General features: G+C 35.8%; 2 protein-coding genes across 4 annotated transcripts; one reads left to right on the top strand and one right to left on the bottom strand.

The window, feature by feature from the left end:
* Positions 1-1025: 1025 nt before the first annotated feature.
* LOC130810638 (putative UDP-glucuronate:xylan alpha-glucuronosyltransferase 3) lies at positions 1026-7051 on the bottom strand. Its single transcript, XM_057676772.1, has 4 exons — positions 6211-7051; positions 4438-4647; positions 3418-4055; positions 1026-2292 (listed from the first exon to the last, which is right to left on the bottom strand). Exons 1-4 carry the CDS (start codon positions 6273-6275, stop codon positions 1259-1261), a joined length of 1947 nt encoding a protein of 648 aa, XP_057532755.1. The 5' UTR covers positions 6276-7051; the 3' UTR covers positions 1026-1258.
* A 9196-nt stretch (positions 7052-16247) lies between these two features.
* Positions 16248-23186, top strand: LOC130810177 (probable cinnamyl alcohol dehydrogenase 1). 3 transcript variants are annotated; one of them, XM_057676141.1, is made up of 9 exons: positions 16248-16571; positions 17532-17609; positions 18936-18958; positions 20791-20889; positions 20993-21106; positions 21202-21432; positions 22018-22303; positions 22468-22618; positions 22719-23186. In XM_057676141.1, the coding sequence occupies exons 4-9, from the start codon at positions 20801-20803 to the stop codon at positions 22913-22915; spliced, it is 1068 nt and encodes a 355-aa protein (XP_057532124.1). In that variant the 5' UTR covers positions 16248-16571; positions 17532-17609; positions 18936-18958; positions 20791-20800; the 3' UTR covers positions 22916-23186. The 3 variants fall into 3 exon arrangements, with proteins under 3 accessions (XP_057532124.1, XP_057532123.1, XP_057532122.1); XM_057676140.1 differs by having other exon boundaries at positions 18933-18958; XM_057676139.1 differs by lacking the exon at positions 18936-18958.
* The last annotated feature ends 320 nt before the right edge of the window (positions 23187-23506 follow it).

Below are 23506 nucleotides of genomic sequence, written 5' to 3'. Positions count from 1 at the left end.
TGAATATACGACAAACTCAACTAAATTAATTTTTAACTCTCTATTGTAATATTATTAGATTTTTAATATTTTTAAGTGTTGTCACTTGCCTCTCTAAACTACGGATTAGATTCACCCTAAATGTCAATGTAATTTTTAGGTTAATTAACCTTAAGTATATTTGATATCATTATACTTTGAAGAACATTATGTCTTGTTTTGTGTTTCGTGTTTTCGTAATGTGAGTTCTTGTTTTCATAATGTGAGTATGTGCTAAAAATTAGGGATGATTAAAATATTCGGTTATGCTTGGTTTAATTATGATAAAATAGTTGATTGTCAAACAGTATATGAGATAGTCATTATGAACATTATTTCTTGGCATGATGATACAAAATAAAAGCCTAAATACTAATATATAAAACAATTATTGTGGTCTTCAAAGTTAAAATCTCTTGATCTGCCTTAATAAGCCATCGATACACATTAATATATATAAGACGTCGTAAAAAACTTTGGTCAAAGTCAATATAGTGACTATTTCTTCCTTCTTTTGTTCCTGTAAAATTGTATTAGTATATAAAATATTGTTTGTATATTTGGTGAATAAAACAAAAACAAATTGATAAGAAATAAGTTGATGAGATTAAAAAAATGATAAATTTGTATATGGGATTGAAAAAAATAAAAAATTATTGCTAAATCAAGAAAAAAGCAAAGTAAATAAATAAACTAAAATAAAATGTGAAAAATTATTTAAGACGTAAAAAGTCCTAAATTTATTATTTATTAAGAAGAATTATGAATTGACCTAGTAATTAAAAGCTTTCTCTTTCACTACGTGACTGAGGTCAAATTCTGACAATTACTAGGAAGAACAATTCTTCCTGCCCTTTATTCTTACTCCGAAATTAAAAAAATATATTTTATCAACAAAAATGTAATCTTTTCTTCATACCCTAATTAAAGAAAGTTCAAGATCTTGATATTGATATGCATGTAGATCAAGATTGGTGAACGCTTAATAAGATGTTGAGATCATTGCTGATAGGGTGCCTTTTGTGGCAAATTCACATATACTCCAAAACCAAAGACTATAAATTTCGACGAGTTGCTTTACTACAATCCATTATATTCCGAAACGAAAAACTAACTATCTTTGCCTCAATCGAGAATGAACACACTGTTTCTACACAACTCGGTATACAATTTTCACAAGAAAAAAAGGACATCTATGTGCTATACCTTGAAGTCATTGTATTTCTAGCAAGAATTGGAACTACAAAGAAGAAAGAGAAGCTGTTTTAAGTCCAGATGGTGGTGGAGACAAAGCTGTTGCATTGTCTGTCCAGTTCTTCTCACCCCAATGCCACAACATGCTTTCCCAGAAGCAAAAATTCTCGAAGCACGTCTCCAGTCTCGGATCCTTGATCTTTATCTTCCAATGGCCGTCGGTGTAGTTTGCTTTCTCGGCCTGCCTACGATCCCATTCCAACGCGGCTTTCTGTTTAGACCGAAGGAGACAATATTTGTGCAAGTTTTCAGGCATTGCATCGTGCACCTTCCACCACGTTTTATGCGCGATGTCACTGGCAAACTCGTGCAATATCTCGTTATTCCAGTTGCAATCGTAATCACGAAAGCATAGCCATGGTTTCATGCCGAGGTAGTGGAGGACGTATAGAATTGGTGGGTCTGCACCAAATAACAGAGTTTTCATCTCTTTCTTTTCAGGCTCATCTCCCTCCCAGTAGTGCTTTAAGAAATTCATCCGCTTTGGAATTCGGTGCCACCATGTAAAGATCTCGTTCAGATAGCCCTGGTCTCCACCGTTGTATGATTCAATCTCGTTAATATGGTCCATTAATAATTGGAACGTACAATTAGACGGCTCGACAACCATAACTCCGGAGTTGAAAAGAGTTGCATTGTTCCCTGTCGCAGAAATTTCTGGAAAGCCGAAAAGGAAGTCGATATTTCGGAGTATAAGAAGGTCAGCATCTATGAATATGATCTTGTCATAGTCGGTCAGTTGCCAAAGGCGGAATTTGCTGTAGTTCCATTCATTATAAGCTTCTGGTTCGGCTTTTGGGTTCCTGATTCTTTGGATCGTATGAAGTTTCCAACCTGCAGCCTCGAGGCCACTTCGGTGATGATCACTGATTGTATCATCCACAAGTATGACTAAATCACGAGTTGAACCCGCCATTCGAATGCTTTGTGCTGCTGCAATGGCTCCGCATACGTACACATGTGCTGAGTGAAGGATAGTAGCGTATGCTTCTCGGGATGCAGTTCCGGAAGATAAATGATCTGTTTTATTGCTTAAGTTAGGATTTTTATTTGATTAAGCAAACAGCATGCAGCATATAGAACACTTAAATGATGCACACAAGGATTCTCGTGTAAATAACCATAGAAGACATATATTGATGCAGAATGTAGACTATAAAAGCAAAAACATCAAGGTAAAAGAGATGAAGGAAAGACGAAAGTGCATTTCGGATCACACACAGCTTGATCGAACCAACTCGAGTCGGTTTTTTTTTCAGATATGTTTAATTATTGCATTATACAAATAATTATAGAAATTTATGAATAAATCTAATAAATGCGAAATATAAATAGGAAATAAATCTAATAAATCCAATAATATAGTTTGGGTCCATTTGAGTCGGGTTATGTTTGGGTCTGTGATTTAGGTCGGTCATTTTGGTTCTCATCACTTACGGTCTAACTGGGTGATCGAGTTGGGTCAGCTTTTCCAATTCTAGTTACCAATGTGGAGTAGGAGTGTAGAACTAATGAAGCTAACCGATTTCCAATCAACATCCTAGGCTCGTCTCCAAAGGACAAAATTCTCTCTTGTTCTTATGAATGGTACCTCTGTTGTCTAGTGACAAAAGAAAAGCACATTCTCAATTTAGTTACTAAAAAGTCGAGTACATAGCTCGGCAAAAAAACCCATTTTCATACTTTTAAGCCCATACTTCGACACATAATCGTTTACGTGGAAAAACAAGGATTTACAGCATCCTCAACAAAATGGGTGGTGTATAAGCCACTGATTTTCTTGTTGGTTAAAACCTCAGCCAGCCATCTTGCTAAGATAGGGCATCCTCCTACAATCGACATTCAGAGCACAATGACCAACCTAGTAGCTCTTACATAGGCTCTCGCAAGGCTGGGAGGGATCGAATGTACGCTACTTTACACTTGCTATGACAAAGAGGCTCTATCCAATTGACTCTTGATAGCAAGCATCCCTCGACTTCACATAAATAAAAAAATGCATGATTCAAATGAATCGTTTTAATATAGTCCATTTTAATCCAGAAACAAAAGTATAACCTTCGCCCCATCTAGAATGGACAATAGGCTACAAATACTTTCAAACAGAATATCCACATTACCGTAACACCAAGAACGGAAAAATACCTTTCGGGTTGAGAGGAACTGCAAGCTCACATGATCCAACAGGAAGCTGAACTTTCTCTCTAAGGGTATTGAGATTGGGCTTGTAAAGCCATGCATTCCCTGCACGTGAAACAAGTTCCTTACAAGTGAAGAGATTTGGGATAGGGAAGCACTCAGTGACCAACAGTACGTGCACATCATATGACCCTTTTATAGAGGCAGCAAGTCTTGCTGTAGCAAGCTGCAAGTGCAGCCTCGTAACGTCTCTTGACCACTTTCCGAGTTTGTTGCAAGGCAACTTCACAGCAATAAGATCCATTCGTGCATTTCTGGGGACCTGAATACTAGGAAGAGAAGGACAGCCAGGTATATCAAAGTCTTCTTCCTCGTCAATCCACTCAGGATAAAGCGTTTCCCAAGTTATGTTTTTAGGGACATGGTCTAGATGCAAAACGAGATGCTCGGGAGAAGGTAACATTTCCTGCCAACTATCGAGTTCACTTTCCTCAAAATTTAATAGACCTATAGCCTTATAGTCATCTTTATCAGTAAGAGTTTCCAAGACCTCAGAGATGCGATTCCAATCAAGAGTTATATCAGATATATAGCGTCTGTCCACAACATGACTATCTCCTCTCCATCTATCAACAAAACTCATCCTGCACTCAGAAGAAGTAGAAATAAGAAAATTGCATTAAGTCAATAACTAAAAAAATAGTACAGAAAGGGCATGGACGTAAAAAGAGAAATTGGATCAAGGGGTGTATGATCTTAACAACGCAATTGGCTTGTTGGTTGGTCAAACAACCAAAAAAGTGTTTGGTAAATGACTTTTAAGCCAAAATAAAAAAGCTACTCCGGTAAGCTATTTTGGTTGACTTTTGGCTTGTTGACCCACTTTTTATTTAATAAACAGCCAACAGCCAATTGTCAAACACCCGTAAAACAAGGAAAGCTAAAAAAATTTAGATTACTACTTAACGAAACAAATTTATAGTTTTTCATTACAAAACCACAATTTCATTAAGTATTAAAACTTACTGATAACTGGAATGTGACAAATTTTCTGTATGCTGTAAGGATGGAGAATGAAAGAGAGTCAAAAATGTCCCAATCAAGATGACAATTAGGATGAGTTTTAATGGGTGAATTTTGCAGTTATAACTTCTATCCTGAAAAGAAGAATGTGAAGCCTTCTCTACATCTCTAATATCTTTATGCCTCAGAGATCTCCTTTTACTCGACTCTTCACTGAAAAAAAAACCCCAAAGAATAAGAAAAATTTTGGTCAGCAAATCGGAAAGGCAATCGTGGCCTTTGCCATTGAGTGAATCCATTTTCAAGAATACTTCTCAAAACCATATATAAATAGACCTTGAAAATGGATTCAATATCTCATTTATATATCAAATACAAGCAATACAATGATCAAGCTGTTTATATAAGTGCACTTGATGGCCATAAGCGAGATGCGAAATGGCATATACTCTCTTTAGTCTTCATATATCAAGTAAATATAAAACATAATGTAAACACTAAAGCAAAAGAAAATTGGCCGTTGCACAAGAAACGTAGGTTCGGTGATTGCTAATAGATAATTCCCGTTCTACATGAAAAAAATTAGCTCCTACTATACCACATTGTATCGGAACCGAATTTGAAGTTGAGTTAACGTCCATAAGCTAAATGCCAATAAGTACCCATTAATTTCTTCCAATAGCTTAGGCAACTTCACCAATTACTCCAAACTAACACACACACGGAAAACCGAGCAGCTTATCAATATTGACAACTGTTTGAGATTAGTGCTTCTATTAGTTCTATACTTGCATTTTCATCATTACACCTTATCAGCTTGAGTGAAAAACATAGCATTAACATAAAACCCTTCTGTCATAAACCAGTAAACAATTCCAATCAACAACATAATTACCAATTCCAATCAACAACATAATTAGCTAATAAAAAGGAGTAGGTTATTGCAAGGTAGCTCAACAAGCTTTTCCACGATCACACCAGCAACAATGTTAAAGCCTTACCCTCAATAATACGAAGCAACTATTTATACCAACACAAATTAACTAAGGAAAATCGTCAAAGCTTTTACACTCGTTATCGAGACCCTTTTTTCCCTCCTTGATCAAAATCACCTACAAATTTATTAAGCAACATGTAAGTCAACAACCTCTACACTAACCCCTCCGTGTCCTTTCCATCTCAACAATCTCTCATAGCCATTCACCCCACCACATATTGATGTACATTCGGGTGTTCTAGTGGGTTTCAATTATAGTATTTCGGGTTAGGTCAATTTGGATTTCTTTGTGTATACGTAAATATCTTGATAATCAAATTCATTTCAGCTCCATCAGAGTCATACCCGGTTTTGGGTTTAACCGAGACAAATTTGGACAAACTTATTTACTCCTTTCAATCAATAAATGACGCTCCAAATTCTCATTGAACCTCCATACATAAACTAAAGTTCCATAATTAGTTCATTAGAAATCTATAATTTGCAATTTCACTAAGAAAATACATATGTTTACAAGAACTAGAACTAGATTGCTAAATATCAAGTTGATCGCAACTTACACTAAAAAAATTTACAATCCCTGAAAACCAAATGGCTAGAACTCAAGAAATGCATCATAAAACCCATAAAACCCCATTAAAATAGCACACCAAGAATTCAAATTAAAGAAAGTAATTATCATTGTATAATGCACCGACACATAAATCATACCCAAAATTAAGCTACTCTTGATAAATATACTTATAAAGTGAACAGAAAAAAAGGATTAAAGGACTAACACTGAAGCAGAAAGACGATGGCGGGTCTCCACAGCTTTCGGGGATGAACCAATTAAACCTCTCATCTTTACACTTCTTGGGTTTTTTTTTTTTCTTTTGGGAAAAAACCCAAGTTTATATCTGATCAATCAAAACCCAGAAATTGCATTTCGCAACAGAAATCATTTCTGGCAGCAAAATGGAATACCCACTTACCCAGAAAAGAAAAAAAGCTGCAGTAAGATTTGGTGAAGTAAAGAAGGTTGGTACAAACTACAACTCAGAGTTCTAGGAAAGAGGGATAAAGAAATGGGATTGTTGGTAGACTGAAGGAAGAATCAGAAAATTTATGCTGAGAAATTGTCTGTATTATGGTTGAATTATTTTAATTAATAAGAGTAGTTTGTATTGTATAAATTGTTTAATTTTAATTTTGACGGCCTAAGAAGATGTTGAAGAAGTGGTTTAGTCTTTAGAGGAAGTATTTTAGATCATTCTTAATGGGGTCCACATACCACAACTACAAGGGAACATCTTTCTTTCATGACACTATTAATTTCTTGGGCATTTTTAAATTTCTTTGGTATTTGATGGGTCTAGTACCTTAATTATAGCCACTAATATTAATAGTTAATTCACTATGACACCGTCTCACGATAAAGTGACTTTAAAATAAAAAGACTATAAGTTAAAAATTTCTATTAATGGGCTATTTAATCCAAGTATGAGGTATATCTAACGCTAATACCGTCTCATACAAAAATTTGCGTAGTTAATTTGAGTGACTGATGTCTGATTTAATCAGATGAAAATTAATTTGAATAATTGACTCTGAATACGTTATTGGAAGTAATTGTTCAAAATAACTTATCCATACTAACAAGTTGTTTTAACTAACTAATTTACCAAATAATAATATTAAATGGTTTGACCAACCAATTGTTTTTGGTCAAAATAAGCTAAAATTGTTCAAAAATTATTTACCAAACACCTCATATGAATAAGTGTAAATTTTTATCATCCCTTTATTTTATTTTTATTTTTTTGTTATGTTTAGAATATTTCATACAAAGACAGAAGTTTAATCATGGTTTTTTATAGATATATAAAAGTTAAAATATATTCATTTGAGATTTTATTAAATTCTTCATGATGTATAGAATTTTAATACAAAATCAAATATATACTTTTTATAACTTTTTAAAACATATATATATATATATATATATATATATATATATATATATATATATATATATATATATATATATATATATTGTCACTCGATTTAAGTTTTGAAATATGAGAATACGCAAATGTAACCAACAAAATGAAATTGAGGAATTACGAGTATTGTTAGATAATATTTGAAAATTTAAAAAAGAAGATAAAATTACTTTGTTTGGTAAATGGATTTTTAGCTGCTTGTTGATAGGCGCCTTTTTGAGCACCTACATGGTCTATTTTTATACTCATTTTGGTGGTTTTTAGTGCCATTAAAAAGATTATATTATGAGTTTGATTGAGTAAGTTTAAATCATTTTGTATACCTTATATTTAATTTCTTAATTGTTTTAAGGCTTGTTTAGCTTTAAGATTGTAATCAAATTATTTTACGAAATTAAATAATTAACTAGGAAAATTAATTTAATTGACCTCTCAGCCTTAACAGCAATCAATTAATAATAATAGGTGACCCCAAAAGGTAACCTTAACTTGATATAACATAAGACTAATTATCCATTCAACCCAGTAATTATTGAGTTACAAAATCCACATTTGACAAAAGAATTAGTAGTACAAAGCCTGTTTGCCCATTTAATTATTATTGTTATTCTTAGTTCGTGCTCTCCTTTATGAGTATGAGTTACCATCGTCATTTTCTCTTCAAATAGTGTCTATAGTTTTTTTATGAGTGGGATACACTAGGTAAGATGATAATGATTCTTAAACCTTAATATTGTGACGAACAATTGCTATTTCATAGTTTACTTTTCTAGTAGGCATTTGATAAAAAGAGGAATTAATGCTAATGCTTCCTTTGAGTTTTACCCTTACTCGATATACGGCTTAATTAAGTTGGAGTTTGGTATTTTATAAATTTAGAGTTTAGAGGCTGAAAACTAATTACTTGTTAGTTGATTTTTGACTTATTATCGCTATAAATAGCTAAAATATTGTTTTGTAAATGAAAATTATTTGTTCTAATTTTTTCTATTGGTTTGCAACTCCCTACATTACCTCCGCCCTCCGCCATGACCGCGACCACCACCTATTAATTGCAACCCTTGGCTTCTAATCGCGAAAGCCCTTCCGCTATGGCCGCTAATCGCAAAACCTCCCTCTCTTAAGCTGTCAATTGTCGGTTTGTGTATGCGTGGGGGGCGTTCATGGGTTCATGGATTTCTGGGTTTTGGGGTTGCGTAGGGGGTGAGAGGTGAGGGGGTCTGCGTAGTAGCAACGTAAGGGGTAGGAATGAAGAGGCTGTCAGTGAAAGAATAGGTGGGGTTGTGGTGATAGAGTTGGTGGAGGGTGGTGAAAGAGTGGTAAGAGTGTTTTTTTTTTTTTTTTTTTTTTACAATTGATCTACAATTGTAGGTTATCAACAAGCCAAAACATGTTAAGAGGAAAATATTTCTCAAATATTATACTTTTATTATTCACTATTAATCAATTATTGGTATTATTGTAGAGAAAGTATTAAAAAAATTTATTATTTAGGATAAATTTCTTTTATAGTATTGCACATTTTTTAAATTTATATATTTTATGGCAATCACTTAAATACAAAAGTTAGAATTTATTTCTTAGTTTTAATACAAAACTTTTATTGTTTATACCTATAACAATAAATACCCGTCAAATTTACTCGTGTTGCCAATCTGGCCTACAACCTCTCTAATATTATTTGTGTATTAGCTATTTTTTTCCTTTATTTGTTGGCTAGACGCCACATGGTGTTCATTTTGGATTATTAGATCGGTTTCAAATTTTATGTTTCATGTCGAGTCAAAATTGAATTTTGTTTTCACCTAGATTTTTACATTATTATATCAGTCGGTCTCTTGAGAAACCGTCTCTTTGAGAGACATCTCTCAGGCCCAATTCATTAAATCTTAATGTCCACTTATGCATTCTTAATTCTATTAACAGTATCTTTAATGCCTACTTACAATATACTTAATGCCAACCGAAAAAGTGCTTAAAATGCCTACTTACAATATTCTTATGCCTATCAAGAAACTTAGTTTACTAGCCTACTTACAATATCTTTAATACCTATTTACGATATTCTTAATGTCCACCAAGTAAGTACTTAGGTACTTATAATATTCTAAATGTCTATTTACGATATTTTTAATGTCTACCGAGAAACTTACTCTATATTTTCTTTTTAGGCCAGCCAATTAAAAATGATTTCTCACAAAAATTTATGTTATTTAATACTCCTCCCATTTCCTAATGTTATTCACATTTAGAATATTATATTTTGGAGAGAGAAATTTGATTAAGATCTTTAAGACATATATAGATGATAAAATATATCATGTGATTCATCTTTAAGTATACTTTTTAATTATATATTTTTTATAATTTTTTATAACGCGTATTTAGAGATATCAAGACTTAAAGTTTACTTCGAAAACTATGTAAAAAATAAACAGCTAGTCTCTTGAGAGACTGTCTCTTTGAGAGAAGTATTTCAAGCCCAACCCATTTAAGATTAATGCCTACTTACCGTATTTTTAATGCCTACTTGCATTGTCCTTAATGCTTACTTATCGTATCCTTAATGCCTACTTTCGATATCTCAAATGTCTACTTACATTATTCTTAATGCCTACTTACAATATTTTGAAAAATATATAATTGGGCGGCCCAATTAGAGATGGTTTCTCAAAAAGACTATCTCTTATAAGAATTTGTGATAAATAAATAAGAAGAACATTAGAAAATGGAGGGGTATAATTTTCGATAAGGAGACGAAGTTAAAATTTGTTTATACAAGTTCCGATAAATATCTCAGATTTTGTTTGTACACCTATCAACACCGCTGTACTCGGCAAAATTGACCAACTGACGCCTTTTTTTATACAACTTATCTGCTGATCACTCTTGTATACTACTTCTTTCATATCACCCTCGTCAGTTGACGTATTCCCCTCAGATCCAGGTTCGTTCCATTTTTGTTTTCTATTTATGTAATTCTTTTTCTAATTAAAATGACTTCATTATATATTTGTATATAAAGTATTAATTTTAATTGGTACCAATACAAACTCTAAATAAATTGGTTTGATTCTATGTGCGGAGATTTTATTTCTTAATTTCATTCTTCAAATGTTTGTTTTTTATTTATCTATTGGGTTTAAATTTTTTTAGAGAGGTTATATCAAAGAACTATGTAATAGTGGAAAACTTTTTCTATATAAAATTTTATTTGATTAAAATTATTATGTATTTGTTCGTTTGTTACTCAGTTGTAGATATCAAACGATATTTTTATCAATGAATTATTAGGTTTCTTTCGAGGAAAAAAAAATAGGTGTTAGTATTTTCTAAGGTAGAACTAAATTGCATTGTTGATAAATTATGGAATTGTTCATGTCCAAGGGATATGTGAAGAATTTAAGGAAGCTGAATTTAGGGTTAATGAATGTTTGTATTACCTTGAATGAATAATACAACCCTAATTTATACAACTGATTATGAGTTTAACTAAGGAAACATCTATTCCAGGAAATGAATATTACCCTAATATTACAAGATAATTAAGGTAACAAAAATATTGAGAATAAACTAAAAATATACACAAATATTCTGACACTCCCCTCAAGTTAGGATATAGGGTTTCCGATGCCTAACTTGGATAACGTAGTCTCGAAGGCTTCAGCTGGAACTCCCTTTGTAAGAATGTTAGCTAGCTGATCTTCTGATCTCACATGTGGAATGTTGATGATTTTCTTCTCCAATTTTTTCTTTATGAAGTGTCTGTCAACCTCCACATGTTTTGTTCGATCATGTTGGACCAGATTTTTTGAGATATCAATAGTTGCTTTATTGTCACATAATAACTTGCATGCTCCTGTTGGTGGAAAGTCGAGTTCGTATAAGAGTTTTCTTAGCCATAGGATCTTTGTTATTCCTTTTGCTACCCCTCTGAACTCTGCTTCTACACTTGATAATGCGACTACTTTCTGTTTCTTACTCCTCCAAGTAACCAAGTTACCCCCTACAAGAGTGAAGTATCCAGATGTAGATTTCTTACTGTCTCGATCGCCTGCCCAGTCAACATCTGTGTAAGCTACGAGGTCAAGGTGATGGTTATTACCAAAGAAGACTCCTATATCACTCGTGCCTTTCAAGTATCTCAAGATTCTTACCACTGCTTCCGTATGTGGAGTCTGTGGTAAGTGCATGAATCGACTCACAACCCCAACTGCATATGATATATCGGGTCTAGTATGAGATAGATAGATCAGTTTGCCCACCAATTTCTGATACTTCTCCTTGTCAGCTGGTTCTTCTCCAGGTGTTGTCTGGAGTTTATGATTAGCAACGATTGGTGTTTCTGCTGGTTTGCAGTCAAGCATACCTACCTCTGCTAACAGATCTAAGACGTATTTCTTTTGATTGATGAAGATTCCCTTCTTGGATTGAAAAACTTCTATACCAAGGAAGTACTTTAAGTTCCCCAAATCCTTCATCTCGAACTCCATGAATAATTTCCTCTTAAGCTCCTTTATCTCCCTTTCATTATTCCCTGTTATTACCATATCATCTACATAAATGATTAGACATGTGATCTGACCATTCCCTTTCTTCAGGAACAGAGTATGGTTGGAATGGCTATCTTCATATCCAAATTTCTTCATTGCTGTGGTAAACCTACCAAACCAAGCTGCTGGAGACTGTTTCAAGCCATACAACGCTCTTTTAAGTCTGCATCCTTCTCCTGAAGCAAATTCATCTGAAAAACCGGGTGGAGCATGCATATACACCTCTTCTTCGATCTCGCCATGTAGGAATGCGTTCTTAACATCGAACTGGTAGAGGGGATATTCTTTATTAGCAGCTATGGAGAATAGAACCCCGATGGTGTCTATCTTGGCAACCGGAGAGAAGGTTTCGGAGTAATCAATCCCATAAGTCTGTGTATACCCCTTTGCCACAAGGCGAGCTTTGTATCTCTCAATAGTTCCGTCTGCATGATACTTTATTGTAAAAACCCATTTGCAGCCTACTGGTTTTTTTCCTTTAGGTAGCATACACTTGTCCCATGTGCTATTTTTCTTTAAAGCCGAGATCTCATCTTCCATTGCTTCTTTGCACCTTGGGTTTCGGAGGGCTTCTTCAGTACTCTTGGGCAGAGAACTTGAGTATAGACCGGCTTGGAATGCCACAGCTGTCTGTGCCAAGTTACTTGTCTCTCGGTTAATAGGATATCGAGATCTCTGTGATTCGAATTCTGGATCATACCTTCTTGGAGGAACACCTCTTTTGCTCCTTGGAGGTAATTCATATCTGCAGGGTGAATTAACAACACCAGATATATCATCATTAGTTTGAGGGTCAGGTTCAGTTAATACCTCTTGAGTCTCACAGACAACCTCTTGATCATTAGATGCTTCAGACAAGGTAGGAGAGGCCTGAGGAGAAAGTAATACTATATTTTCCAGAGCAATGTCTGTGGGATTACCTACTTGCTCTTTGGAGTTCAGATCATTAGTTACAGAGTGTGTAAGCCAGCTTAAGTCATCATATGTAGTCTCCCCCTGAGGACGAAGCTGGGAGTAAAATTAGGAATCCTCGAAGAAGTCACTATCCATTGTGGTATACAACTTATTGTGAGTCGGATCAAAGCAGCGATATCCCTTTTGATTAGTACCATAGCCCACAAAGATACACTTAAGAGCTTGGGGTTCTAGATTATTCCGAGCAAGTTCGGGTAAATGGACATACATAGCACACCCAAAGATCCGAGGGGGTAAGGAGTGGAAAGAGGGAACATTAGTGTGGGTACGAAGGACTTCAAGGGGGGTTCTGAACTTAAGAGTTTTGGAAGGTAGTTTGTTGGTGAGGTAGGTGGCAGAGGCAATAGCTTCGGGCCAAAAATAAGATGGAACATAGGCTTCAAACATAAGTGCTCGACCTATTTCAAGGAGAGTACGATTTTTCCTTTCAGCGATGCCATTTTGTTGTGGTGTGTGGGGACAAGAAGTTTGGTGAATGAGGCCATGGGTGGTAAAGAAATTTTCCATATGTTGGTTCATGTATTCCCTCCCATTGTCGAATCAAAGTATTTGAGGTTTAGCTTTAAATTGCGTGACAATCATATTATAGAACTTGACAAAAACATCAAAAACCTCAGATTTGTGTTTCAAGAATTATATCCAACACATTCTAGTACAATCATCAATAAATGAAACAAAATATGAATAACTTTACTAAACTCAGAAGCAGGGCCCCAAACGTCAGAATGTATCAAAAAAAAGGTTCACTACAATGATTAAAACTAGGAGAGTAAGAATGTTTGTGACTTTTTGCAAGGACACAAGCTTCATAATCCAAGACTACATTACTTTTAGTTAATGACGGAAAAAGACGTTTCAGATACCCTAATGATGGATGTCCTAAACGTCGATGCCAAGTCCATAACTGATGATCAGAGAACCCATGAGCAAGCAAAGTGTGACCCGTTTGAATCGCCTCGTCCACATAGTGCAAACTATCTCGTTTAGTACCACGACCAATAATCCTCCCTGTCTAAGCATCCTGCACAACACAACCAGAAGAAGACATAAGCACAATACAATTTAATTTCCGAGTCAACTGGCTAATAGACAACAACTTATGAGATAAGTTAGGAATTAAAAGACAATTGTTAATTTTGAGAGAGGGAGAATGGTAACGGGCCCAGATTGATCAACACTACACACTCCCCATTAGCTGTTTGAATGTAGGTGCGGGTTTTTGGATTAGTGGATAAAAGATCACAAGGGTCAAAAGTCATAGTATCAGTGGCCCCGCAATCAAATATCCATTGGGAAGAAAAGCAAGGTTTACATAAGAGGCCAAGTTTATGTGTGTCACATGAGGTTTTGGGTTTTGTGGGATTAGGGATGGATTTATAAATGGGTCGGGGTTGATTTATGGGCTTAGGGTTTGGGAATTGCTGTGGTATAAATGGGCGGAAGGGGGAGTGTTTTGAGGGCTTAGGTTTATTTTGGTTTCACCTTCAACGCCATTAATGTCCTCCTTTGTCTCTGTGTAGTGGGTTGGTGTGCTGGTGGAAGGGGGAACGCAGGTGACCAAGTGAGCCTTGCCGCCGACCTTGTTTGACTGGGCCTTGGTGGCGGCTTTCCGTTGCCGGTGCTCCTCCCACCACTCCGGGTAGCCGATTAACTTGAAACAGCCTTCCTTTGTGTGACGGCTTCCTCCACAGTAACTACACTTGAGGTGAGTCTTGTCCTCCATGTCACGCCGGGATGAAGAATCTGACCGGTGATGTTTAACGGCCAACCTACTTCCGATTTCTGAGGGATTTTTTTCCGATGATGAAGCGTGGATCATGATGCCACGTCTAATATCTCACGTCTGATCGTAGCATATGCCATTTCAACTGTTGGAAAAGGGTCTTGATTTAATAATTCCTTTTTTTCTTTGTCAAAGATCTCGTTAATTCCGGCCAAAAACTGAAATAAACGTTGTTTTTGAATGAAAGTGTTGAAAATTGTGATATTTTCAGCATGTATCATCGGGTTTGGTTGCCGTCGATCTATCTCCTTCCAAATTGTAGTTAGTTTCCCATAAAAGACCTCCAAAGGGTCTCGGTCCTGTTTTATACTGTTGGCCTGAGAACTCAGATCAAAGATCTGGAGTTCGTCCCTTCCATTGCTCAATAGGACTTCAATCCCTTTCCATAAGTCCCTTGCGATAGTGTAATCTAAGAACTTGTTTATGAGATTTGTGTCAATATTTGAGATAATCCATGACAAAACTATCAAGTCCTTCTGCTTCCATGTTCTGTAATTGGGGTCAGTGATGCTAGGAGGATCGTCTATGATGTAGCGGAGACGTCCCCTGCATTCTAAAGCTATCTGCATCATTTTACACCAAGTTGTGTAATTCTGGTAGTTTAGTTTTTCGGCCAATTTTAATTCTGGTGATATAGTTTCAAGGGTTGTGTTTGGTTTGTGCATTTGTTGAAACAGTTTGAACATATGTTCCATCTGTTCCATGGTTATGAGTTGTTTTGGGTCGGTTTCTTCCATTGCTTTAGGTGAGGTTGTTTTAGGGTAAATGGTGATAACCAACGGTGTTGCCGGTCCCGGAAAACACCTTTGGCTCTGATACCATGAAGAATTTAAGAAAGCTGAATTTAGGGTTAATGAATACTGTTTGTATTACCTTGAATGAATAATACAGCCCTAATTTATACAACTGATTATGAGTTTAACTAAGGAAACATCTATTCCAGGAAATGAATATTACCATAATATTACAAGATAATTAAGATAATAAAAATATTGAGAATAAACTAAAAATATACACAAATATTCTGACAATATGATCATATGATTCCTTATTTTTAGGCTATTAGTTGGTATTTAGTTTGAAAAAATGTCAATATTGAAACTCTTCTATTGCCAAAAACTTGAATGGAGGTGGAGTCATTACAGATCTTAATGTCAAATTTGGCCCAAGTTCAATAGGTTTGTGTAACACCCCGAGATCCTCTGACGTCATTAACTAATATTTTAGTGACTTTTGGGTATTTTATAATTATATTAAATTAATTTTGAAGTAGTTTTAATAAATTTCTTTCGTATATGAATTTAAATATTAACATATATTTATATTAAAAATACAATTACGATTTCTAAATAAAGAGGTTTGAATCAAAATAACTATTTTATTAAAATGTCTGAGCCCACGAAAGTGAGTTTCTTAGTTGAGTCTCGCAAGAAAATAAACCGAGATAAAAATAAATAAATAAATAAAATAATAATAATAATAATAATAATAATAATGAGTATAAGAAACCCTAAATACTCATGAGAGGGAGCCGCCATTACCTCTCCTCTTCTTTTACCTTGCTCTCTTCCTCTCCCTCACGGCTGTACCCTCACCACAGCCCAAACCGCAGCTCACTACAACCCAAACCGGAATCGGCAGCCACGCTGCCCTCCTCTGCGAGCAGCCCCAAGCAGCAAGCAAGCAGGCTGCGTGCCTTTCTCCTCCCATCAGCAGTCAGGCTGCTTTGTGCCGCCAGCAGGAGCAGCCGCACTCGGTGCTTCCTCCACCATCCCACACAGCGCTGGTTCACCACCACCACAACCTTATCCACCTCTTCACCATTTTTTACTAATTTTAACTTTGTAAGCCATCTCTTCTTCTTCCATTTGATTCTTCTTGTTTTCAATTTAAGGTTTTATGAAGTTTATGAGTGTGATGTTGATTTTTTTTTTTTTGTTATTTTCATTGAATCTTTTTGTAAGAATTTAATTGATGAATTAAACATGTTTATGACTTAGGGTTTGAAGTGTGATTGAAATTATGGGTTGTGTGTTGGTTTTTGTATTAGTTTCTTCGAATATTGATATGTGTAGTGATTAAATATGTTACGCTTGGATTTAGAGATAAAAAAATTACTAATAATGTGTGTTATACTATATTTTGGTGATGATTGATTAGATAACTTTAAAAGTTGTTTTAAGATTTAGTCGATTGGTTATTATTGTGAACAATTAGTAATGGTGATGATGTTAGTTGACTATGAAAGTGATTTCGATTGATTATATTGGGAATACTAGTTACTAATTGTTGTGGGTTGATTGTTGTAAATTAAAAATACCCTTATTAGGTTGTTTTTGAAATCATAGATACATGATATTGATAAGCCAAGAGCATAATGTCAACTTATCGTAGATGGTTGCTAAAGTTATTTGTCGTGTTGTTTTGATTATAGTTCTTAATAGCCTTGGAGAATGCAACGAATGATATCCCGATATGATAACTCTAAGATTTGCTTTATCGTTATATTAATATTATATTAAAATCGTAAGATTTAGTTGTGATTAGTTATTTTTGGGTAACGCGAGCCGATATGCTCAAAATTAGTTAATGCAAAGAAACGATTCACACATACTTCTACTTTAAATTGATGGAAATACTTGCACTGTGTTGAGTCAATGATTTTGACTTGTATTGAATGAGTTGTGTGCGTGTTAGAGTAGTCGAAAACTCATGTTGAATGGGTGATAGCTGTTACTTGGATATTTAGTTTTGTATGTCAAGTAGTTAAGAGAACTTATTAGTTCTACTCATAACTCATATAGGTGGCCATTTCGTAAGAGGAAAATAGAGCCTTAGTTGGGGTGATTTTGTGACTTTTGATCGTGCAACGGCGCTTACAGGTACGTACACGCAGTAACGAACTCTTACATGCAATTCTTATTTAAGACATTATTGTTCATTGTAATAATATGCACTGCATCAAAACTGAGATACTAGCGAGTACGCTTTATACGAAACGCCATCGACTATGCAATTCTTGCGCTTAGAATAGTTATAGAGAATGAAAGTGTTAGTAGGAGGCGGGGACCACCCCCCTTATTTATTTAAGAATTAGATTATGCCTAATTGGAGTTAGAGTGACTCCTTTATAGGTGAATTTCATATTCTATTGAGTGGCTCAGTGGGTTTTGGCGCGCTGCTATCCCAGGGCGCTCAATAATAGTTGAGAGTGGAAGTTATTCCCATCTAATAAGGTACTATATTATGATTAGTTGGCGTGACTTAACTGGATTATGTCCTGTTGTTTTATTAGTCCCCTAGGTGAGGTTCGACGGGACCACCGTAAGGGGGGTATGAGCATGCTTGGGTCACTGGGCGCCGGATGGCCGATACCGCCCCTTGACCGAGGTGATACCATGCGGGCCTTGCAAACCCCAATATGGTGGCCTCTTCATTGGTTTAGTACCCCAGTGTGTTAGGTTTTTCCCGAAGGTAGGACTCGAGAGGGTCAGCTGAAGGGGGCATGAGCTCATACTTTGCCATGGGCGCCGGATGGCCGATAACGCCCTTGGCCGTGTCACTATGCCAGAAAGTAGAGAAAAGATCCACTGATAGAAAACTATTCAGTGATAGAAGATTTATTCATTGATCGAATGTTATTTATTGATAGTTAGTTCATTCTTTGGTAGAAAGCTTACGCGTTGATAAAACGTTTACTCTTTGATAGAATATTTACTCTTTGATAGAACACCTACTTATTGATTGAATAGCTTATGCTAGCGAGAAGTGTGCCTAAGTTAAGTTACCTCAAGGGTATTACGGACTATGATCAAACTTACCTCAAGATAGACAAGTTCTATAAGGTCACGTGTTAGGTATTCTATTAATGCCTTGGTCGAATTAAACTATGCGTGTTTTGCAAGAGTTTATGTTTGAAAAGAGGTGCGTGAAGACCTGCATTCTACCCAAGAGCACATGGTTCGGGTTGGAAAGCACGCAATGAAATTAAGAAGTATAAGTGGCCGATAAACAGTTACTATCTGTGCTTGCGTTTTATGAAATCATCTTATGTTGTTTTATGATATAATATTATCTAGTAGTTGGCCTTACTATATTTGATGCTAGTTACTGACGTGTACGTGTTTGTGTTTATGTCTGTTTGTTGATGACTTTCTATGATTGTCCTGCTATGACACATTGGCCTTTGGTCTAATGTCGAGCAGCAGGGGATTATAGACAAGCGTAGCAGGTACTGAAGCTTCTTTTGCATTGCATTGCATTTGGGAAGAGTGACGAGAGCGAAGCATACCCTGTGTCATACTGCTACCTTTCGATTTTGTAGTTTTTGTTATCTTTTGTAAACCTTGGTTGTATATGTTTTGTTATGAGGCCTTGCGTCCTCCCTTGCATATTTGTATTTCCGCTGCGTAGTTTATAACTGTATGGTTTTGAGGAGTTAAGTCTTTTTAAAACGCAAACGTCGACACTGGAACCACGATCCATGCTTGGCATGTTGTTTTGAGAAGCCGGCGACGAATTATCCCGCCGTGACATAGCTTTGATAGGCCGTTGGTGCCTTTACTTTATTAGTTTCTGAATTAACTTTTGTTTTTCTACAAAGACGCACAGTTTTAAGGCAGATGCTGCCAAAATTTCCACTCTCCTTTTTAAAGTTAATAATTAAAGTTTATCTAAATTCTTTCCCTTTTTCTTTTATGTAACACCCGAATTTTCTCCCGTCCTTTACGGTTTTGGCTTCGTTGAGGGGTCGGAAATTCTGGGGTGTTACAGTTTGCCCATGGGCAAAACTAGAAAAAGTTTGAAATGCGAGTGTTTAGAGGTTTTGGTGAAGAACAATTGCACAAAGAACACACAAAAAAGAGCACAAAACCAAAGAATAAGAACAAGATTTATGAGGCAAGGATACATCCCCTCAAACAAAGATTACTTTCGTTAATATATCAACAATACATCAATGACAAGCTTTACAACCTTTGAGAACGCTCTCTTTGAGTAAAGATTGAACTTTTGATGTCAATCTCTTACAAACAACCTAATACAAGGAAGAAAGAACTCTCTTGACAAAATCCTAGTTGTTTCTATGTATTAGGGTCTCCACATTCATCTAAGTATGTTCTAAAACCCTTATATATAGTCTAAGACATATTAAAAACCCCAAAACCAAAGGTCTTGGAATCCCAAGCAAATACGCAACAAAACAGAAATTGCGTCAGATTGTGGGTTCCTCTCCACTCAACCGAGTGCCCTTGCACGACCAGGTCGAGCAGCTGTCTTCAGCTTGTTTCTGACTTGGCTCAAGGGGCTGTCTTGGTCGTGCACCATTTCCCTCGATCCTTGCCTTGATCAAGGCATTTCATGCCTTGCCCAATGCTCTCCAAATCATCAACATCAATCACTTCATCAAGTGATCCAAAGCTAATTGTCCCATACTCCATTACACACACTTTAACACTCTCAAGTGTGCATGCCATTGAGTAAGCTACTAGGTGATCAAAATCACCTCCATTATTATGAGAGTTGGCTCTTGCTCTAACAAATTTAGATCTACAACCTAACCAACTCAACTTTACTTTCCATTATAGTATTATTAGATTTTTAGTATCTTTTAAATTCTGTCACTTGCCTACCTAAATTACCTATTAAATCTGCCCCTGGGTTTGCCTAATGTCAAATTCGATTAAAGACTTTCTACTTTATGTAGCAGCAACAACATACTTTCATTGATTTCAACTCAAGTCCTTTTACTCCTTTCCTAGACATTAATACTTGAAGTAAAATTGGTTTGCTGTGACAAATTGGCTATGAACTCACTGTAACTTTGCAATGCATGAGTATTATGAATACTACTCATACAATGCTACTCCATAACACAAAACTAAGTGTTTGATTTTTCTAGTAGCACACATTGTAAAGACGGATGAACGCCTTGTATTATCTAATTTCTTGCAAGTTTTTTAGCTTTTATTTTCTCCATGTCCATATCCATAATATTCAATTCCTCTGCACTTGCGCTCCTATCGCCTACAATCCTGACACTTGACTGCTACTTGTTACCTTTAGGGGTTGTGTTATGGCTTCTGAAGCTGCCAATTTGAATTGCCTTGGATGGGCTGCTAGAGATCCGTCTGGGGTTCTATCGCCTTACAAATTTAATCGCAGGTAAATCTAGGGGATCGTTTTTTCCATTCTCTTTATGCAACGTATGACAAAATGTTTTCATTGTATCGGATTTTCGTGGGATGATTTTTTGAGTACTAAACAGGGCTGTCGGAGCTGATGATGTTTCGATAAAAATTACACATTGTGGAGTGTGCTATGCGGATGTTGTTTGGACGAAGAACCTTCATAACGATTCCAAGTATCCTGTCGTGCCAGGGTATGTTGCTTCATGTTGTATAATAGCTGATCTTCTACTGAATAGGAGTAGCACATATTGTTGGTTGCTGATTAAGTGTGTTTTTTTGTGTAAAGCCATGAGATTGTTGGGATAGTGAAAGAGGTTGGGCCAAATGTTACGCGTTTTAAAGTTGGTGATCATGTCGGAGTGGGAACTTATGTCAATTCATGTCGAAATTGCGAGTATTGTGATGAAGGGATGGAGGTTAGTTGTGCCAAAGGATCGGTCTTTACATTCAATGGAGTCTATGCTGATGGTAGTATCACGAAAGGAGGTTACTCTAGCTTCATTGTTGTTCATGAAAGGTGATGTTCAAATTCAAACAGAAACTCGAAAATTCTTATACTTCAGTGTGATGGTTATTTCGTTATGCTTCATCTTGCATTTCATTTAGGTGGAGTTGCAGATGATGTTTCTTACCAAGGATCAGTTGGAAACAACCTCTTTGTTATCACTAATAAGGGGAAGGTTGCTTACATCCGATCTGTAGATCAGACCGATCATACATGTCCAACATGCGTATTCTTATTCACATGAAGTAGTTGATGATGTTTGTCAAACGAAACAACTTCTTTGTTATTACAAGGGTCTTATTCTCAAATCCCGCTTGCTAGATGGAACTGGAAGCCTAGCGTGTACAGGTCATTTGTCTAGACTACTGATAACTTTACCAGTAAAACTAGTTGCTTAGACTACTGATTAGACAGCTAATTCACTTTATGAATTTGGAATTTGCTCAAATTGGCCGAAAATAGCCCAAAACCAACCTAAACTCGCTTTTTGATTTGCAGTTTATGAGGAGATTAACGACTCACGCGACACTGGTTGCTTTAGGATAATAGGAAGAATTAAGTTAATGACACCTGAAATCCTTCTTTTCTTATTTTCAGGTACTGCTATACAATACCTGACAATTATCCAGCACATTTGGCTGCACCATTACTGTGCGCTGGAATTACTGTTTATGCGCCCATGATGCGTCATAATATGAACCAACCCGGTAAGAGTCTCGGGGTGGTTGGGCTCGGTGGCCTTGGTCATATGGCTGTATTGTTCGGTAAGGCTTTCAGCTTGAAAGTTACAGTTTTCAGCACCAGCATATCAAAGAAAGAGGAGGCCTTGAACATCCTAGGTGCAGACGATTTTATCATTTCTTCCGATCAACAGCAAATGAAGGTATATATCGCTAAACTTCAAGACTATAATCTCACCCGGTGTCACATAAATCGCAAATTCTGATCCTTTTCGTTCAAATCATGAAGTTAAAAAGCGTATTATGTTACACTGATTTCACCCCTGTAATTTCTACACGCAAGTAATGATTCCAATGCTCGATTTAGGCCCTTGCTGGATCGTTGGACTTCATAGTTGATACCGCATCAGGAGATCACGAGATTGAGCCATATTTGTGGCTTCTAAAGACTTGTGGTGCTTATGTTCTTGTAGGGTTCCCGAGTGAAGTGAAGTTTAGTCCCGCGAGTCTTTTATTAGGTTAGTCTACAAGCTAAAATATCGTACTGAATTTCATTCGAGTGAGATGCTGTATTTGCTATTACCGTCATATATCTTATGAGTTATGATCCGTTGACAGGCATGAAGACGTTCTCTGGTAGCATAACCGGTGGTACTAAAGTTACGCAAGAAATGTTGGAGTTCTGTGCGGCAAAGAAAATATACCCGAAGGTTGAAGTTATCCCGATTGAATACGCAAACGAAGCTATCGAGAGGCTTGTAAAGAGGGATGTGAAATATCGTTTTGTGATAGACATCGAGAATTCCCTTAAGTGATACTTTCAGACGAGGATTGAAGTTAAGTTATGTATGTTTGATTTAGAGATGCTGATATACATTGAATAAGGCCTCTTTGTTATGTTGGATGAATTAGAGTATACCAATTTATTGAGCATAGATTTTTAATATAGATTCAGCATAGTATTACAAGTTCTTTGAGACATTTATAATGAGTTCAATAGTTTAAGCAATGCTTTAAGATGGTTGTGTTATGTAAAGCATTTTGTTTATATTCATTAAATATATGCTTACTCCATTAATTTTCGGTTGGATTTTGACTCAATTTTGGATCAGTATTGACTTTTAATTTTTTGCTGTGAGACAAACAATTAAAAAGCCTATAAATATTTGATCCACTTTTTTTAACAATTGATTTTTACCAAATATCTCTGTAACAAATAGGGGTGTTATAACTTATAAGTTCAGTTGTATACAAATCAAATTTTAAATGATTTTTCATCTATCAATATAAATCCAAACCAAACAAATTTGAATTACACTCCAAAACAACAATTCAAACCATAACACCAAATTAGCATAATGAAATACAAAAAATTGTAACATTTAACTAAATCTCAAAATAAATGA

This window comes from Amaranthus tricolor, chromosome 4, assembly GCF_026212465.1.
Source record: "Amaranthus tricolor cultivar Red isolate AtriRed21 chromosome 4, ASM2621246v1, whole genome shotgun sequence".
NCBI classification, from domain to species: domain Eukaryota; kingdom Viridiplantae; phylum Streptophyta; class Magnoliopsida; order Caryophyllales; family Amaranthaceae; genus Amaranthus; species Amaranthus tricolor.
Note: the sequence above shows the minus strand (reverse complement) of the source record. Positions and strands in the feature narration are given on the sequence as shown.